Below are 3,871 nucleotides of genomic sequence, written 5' to 3'. Positions count from 1 at the left end.
TGAGAGATAATCACTTCTGATTGGATCGTACTTTTGGAACCGCAGCAGATTTTGAAGAATAGTCCTATCATAAGTGATGATCTCTCAACCGTTGAGTTGTCTGAACGCATCCATTCTTTACTTTTCGTTGTTCTTTTGTCTTGGACTGTACTCGTATAAATTTCAACCAATCAGTGACGACGAGACAAAGACAGAGATCCTAGTTGTGATGCTCTCTATCGCGGACAGCTCGAACAATGGAAGGCGCGTTCCATATTATAATTCAGTGTGTGTAACACAATGTCCATTAGTGTGAGAAAGAGCGTATCAGTGTGTCTCACTCACACTAGTGGACTGTGTTGCACAGTGTCGCCTGTGTACGTAGCTGAAAAGCTCCCAGAGAAAGCAAAGTGATCACACCGTAATCAAGCGTAATTGAGACGTGACAGATCGAAGGAAATGTATTTGGTTTGCGCGCTTCGTAAGATCGTTATAGAATTGCAAATTTTTTGACAATATAATATAATAGAATGTACTTTCTAATTTGCAATAATGCGAGCATTGTCGAAATTTAATCATTTTTCTTGGTTAATGACCATAAATTTATATCATGATGTGAGCAGTGCATATCTATAAAGTAATGCAAATTGTTCTATTTTTTTGTAATTAAGGCAGAATGGTCGTAACGCTTATTAGACACTGGTGAATAATCTATCAGTTAGTTTTATGGTATTTCTTTGCATTTCTCCTGTATACAGAGACATTCTACGTTATTTCTGGTGAATCTACAATAAACTAAAGTGACAGGATGATGATGGGTGATCAGTTTCGTAAGGTGGAACAGTATTCGCCAAAATCTTCACCAAGAGGTGCTCGTTCTCCAGTTGTATCTCGTCAAGACTCCACAGGAACATTGAAAACAACTATTTCTCTTGGAAAGAATCCTTCTATTGTCCATAGTGGACCTTTTTATTTAATGAAAGAACCGCCAGGTAATAGAGAAGTTCAAATTAAAAAAATATAAATCTTAAAATTAATGTTACATGTACAAGTTATATTTGTTTTTTGTATAAATAATGTAGTCTCAAAAATAATTTTCTATTATTTAGGTTAGAAAACAGAGAGAGCTTAAAGTATATTTTAAGTCTTATACATAATATGAATAAAACTCTTTAGCTTTCAAAATCATTATATTAAACTTTAGTCAATTACACTATTTATTTAAATAAATCTCTTTTAGGAGAAAGTGAATTAACTGGAGCAACAAATTTGATGGCATATTATGGCTTGGAACATTCATATAGTAAATTTAGTGGTAAAAAGCTCAAAGAACAACTGTCATCTTTTCTACCAAATTTGCCAGGTATCATAGACAGGCCAGGACATTTAGATAATAGGTAATTTGTACTTTTTTAACAGACATTAAACATATAAGTATATAAGCTTACACTTCAAATCTTATTTTTTTATATTGTAATATTTAGTTCATTGAGATCAGTGATTGAGAAACCACCAATAGGTGGTAAAGAATTATTGCCCTTAACAAGTGTGCAGCTAGCAGGTTTTCGATTACATCCTGGCCCGGTAAGATATCTTTGTTTTAAAAATCAGTACATATGTGTGTATGTGCCTGCATGTGCGCGCGCGTGTGTGTGTATACTACAATAAATGCATATTGTTTAATTTTATAATCTAACTTTACAGTTGCCAGAACAATATAGATATGTAAATCAAGCTCCTCAAAGAAAACACAAGAATAAACATAAAAAACATAAACATAAGCCTGGTGAGGTGCTTAGTGGACAAGAGGCTGCCACTACAGATATAGGTGGTTCCGATACACATGAAAAGAAACATAAAAAACAAAAGAGGCACGACGAAGAAAAGGAAGCTAGGAAAAAGCGAAAGAAGGAAAAGAAAAGGAAAAAGCAAAAGCATAGCCCTGAACATACCGGTAGCCTTACACCGTCTCAGCATTCCAACTCGTGATCGTTAATTCCTTTTCAGTTTATGCCAAATTTTTAGTTGAAATCCGGGAATGTACAAAATGCCCGTACAAGTATAAAAGTATATACGTGATTATTTATTATTTTTAATGTAAATGTATCGCTTATTTCTGATATTAAGTGAAACAAAAAGAAGAAAACTATACAAATCATGTATATATGTAACGTATAAAGTTGTGTTTATTTTTATTTGAAGTGTTCATACTATCTAGGAAAATGTAGATGACCTTGACTCTTTTTTCAAGAAATTTATGTTAGAATTGCTTGCATAATTTGTTTTAAAAAGAGTCGATTAATTTTGCATTATTTCTTAAGCAAGACGGTAAGCAACTAACGTGCAAGTAAATTATTGCAATTTTAAATAATTTAATTGCAATTACTTCATTTAATTACTTTTCTAAAGCAATTAACTACACAAATATATTTAAATGTAATTAATAATTACATTTAAATACGTTATATTATTATAATCGTAATTATTAATCATTAATTAAATTAGATTTTTATTGTTCTTCAAGCAGCCAAGAACTACTTTAATTCCATGTGGAAGTTGATAAAAAAATATTTGAAGAGTAAGAATTTTTTCCAAGCTTGAGCAGATAGAATAGAAGATTGTATAAGTTTAAGAGAAAAAATAGAGAAATAGATAAAAACTTATAATTTTTCAAAAAATTAATGATAATTATAATGGCGTTTTTGGAACAATTTGCAGAATCTTTTGCAATAAAAATTAGACTTTATGATATCCTAAACGTTTCGGTTATATTTTTAACCTTCTTCAGTGGGTGCTGTTACAAATTCATTATAGTTATGAGATAATAATAATGATAACAATTTAAACAAGTAAATAATATGAGGCTACGTACTAAGGATTGACTCTCAAACTTCCAGTATCTGTGTCGATTCTACGACAACATAATCGAGACTGAGATAAGGTGAAATCTTACTAATCAAAAACAAAGGCGTGGCTCCAAAGCATTAAGATAAACGCCATTATAATTATCATTAATTTTTTGGAAAAACCACATTGGAACTACTTCATCATATTATATTAACTTATAATTTTATTGTTGTGAAACTATTTGCTCAATTTCCCTGTTATTCTGTCAAACATATAGAATATGTGAAAGAAAAGCACACTGTTAAACAATTTGAATAAATTTCGCACCTTTCAGTTACTCGGTTAATATGTTAGTAAATGTTAATATGGATCAAAAGAAAAAGATTATATAATCTATGTATAATCCATGTTGTACATCCAACATGAATATTATAGTGGATATGCTGGATTAAATATAGGTTTTATAGTCGAATCTTTATTTAAAAGCATCTTAAGTTTATCTTTAGATGCTATGCAGCCAATAGAACTACTCGTACATCATCTGAAGGTAAAATTAAGACAATTTAAATTTTTGAGACAAATTTTTTTTTTTAATTTAAAATCCGACTAAATACCAGTCAATATATAGGGTGTATCAAATAAAGTGTAACAAGCTGTTTTCTCAGAATCTAATAAAGATATTACCAAATTTTTTTTAAAGGGTGTCCCAAATAAAGTGTTACAAGCTGTTTTCTCAGAATCTAATAAAGATAACACAAAACTTTTTTTAAATTAAATGGTTCAGTGGGGCTAATCTTCTAGTGTGTAACAGATTTTTTTGGAAGCAAATGCTAGAAGGGAGAGAGGGCCGTCGAACAGTTTTTTTAAATTGAAAGTGGTATTAAGTTTTTGTTATTTTAATAGCTGTGATCAAACTGAATAACATTTTGTTATTTTAATAGCTGTGATCAAACTAAATAACATTTACTTGAACCATTTGTTTTTATTGTGTATAGTTGTAGAGGTATCGCGAAACATTTGTTGCAATGAGAAACATTGGGAAAGC

At 30.6% G+C, this 3,871-nt stretch overlaps 1 protein-coding gene across 3 annotated transcripts; it reads left to right on the top strand.

Moving 5' to 3' along the window:
- Positions 1-206: 206 nt before the first annotated feature.
- LOC109863330 (mediator of RNA polymerase II transcription subunit 19) lies at positions 207-2,174 on the top strand. 3 transcript variants are annotated; one of them, XM_020443580.1, is made up of 5 exons: positions 207-460; positions 738-971; positions 1,220-1,376; positions 1,464-1,563; positions 1,684-2,174. In XM_020443580.1, exons 2-5 carry the CDS (start codon positions 788-790, stop codon positions 1,966-1,968), a joined length of 726 nt encoding a protein of 241 aa, XP_020299169.1. In that variant the 5' UTR covers positions 207-460; positions 738-787; the 3' UTR covers positions 1,969-2,174. The 3 variants fall into 3 exon arrangements, with proteins under 3 accessions (XP_020299169.1, XP_020299168.1, XP_020299167.1); XM_020443579.1 differs by having other exon boundaries at positions 207-594; XM_020443578.1 differs by having other exon boundaries at positions 208-616.
- Positions 2,175-3,871: the final 1,697 nt, after the last annotated feature.

The sequence above is a fragment of the Pseudomyrmex gracilis genome, unplaced genomic scaffold, assembly GCF_002006095.1.
Source record: "Pseudomyrmex gracilis isolate BER0280 unplaced genomic scaffold, ASM200609v1 scaffold_4214, whole genome shotgun sequence".
NCBI classification, from domain to species: Eukaryota; Metazoa; Arthropoda; class Insecta; order Hymenoptera; family Formicidae; genus Pseudomyrmex; species Pseudomyrmex gracilis.
This window is presented reverse-complemented; position numbering and strand designations above follow the sequence as displayed.

What these genes read in the sequence shown, in the direction of transcription:
- LOC109863330 (XM_020443580.1), top strand. Translation starts at nt 788, where the DNA reads ATGATGATGGGTGATCAGTTTCGTAAGGTGGAACAGTATTCGCCAAAA. An exon ending in CCAGGACATTTAGATAATAG is followed by an intron (nt 1,377 to 1,463) that starts GTAATTTGTACT and finishes TGTAATATTTAG; the next exon opens with TTCATTGAGATCAGTGATTG. An exon ending in TTCGATTACATCCTGGCCCG is followed by an intron (nt 1,564 to 1,683) that starts GTAAGATATCTT and finishes CTAACTTTACAG; the next exon opens with TTGCCAGAACAATATAGATA.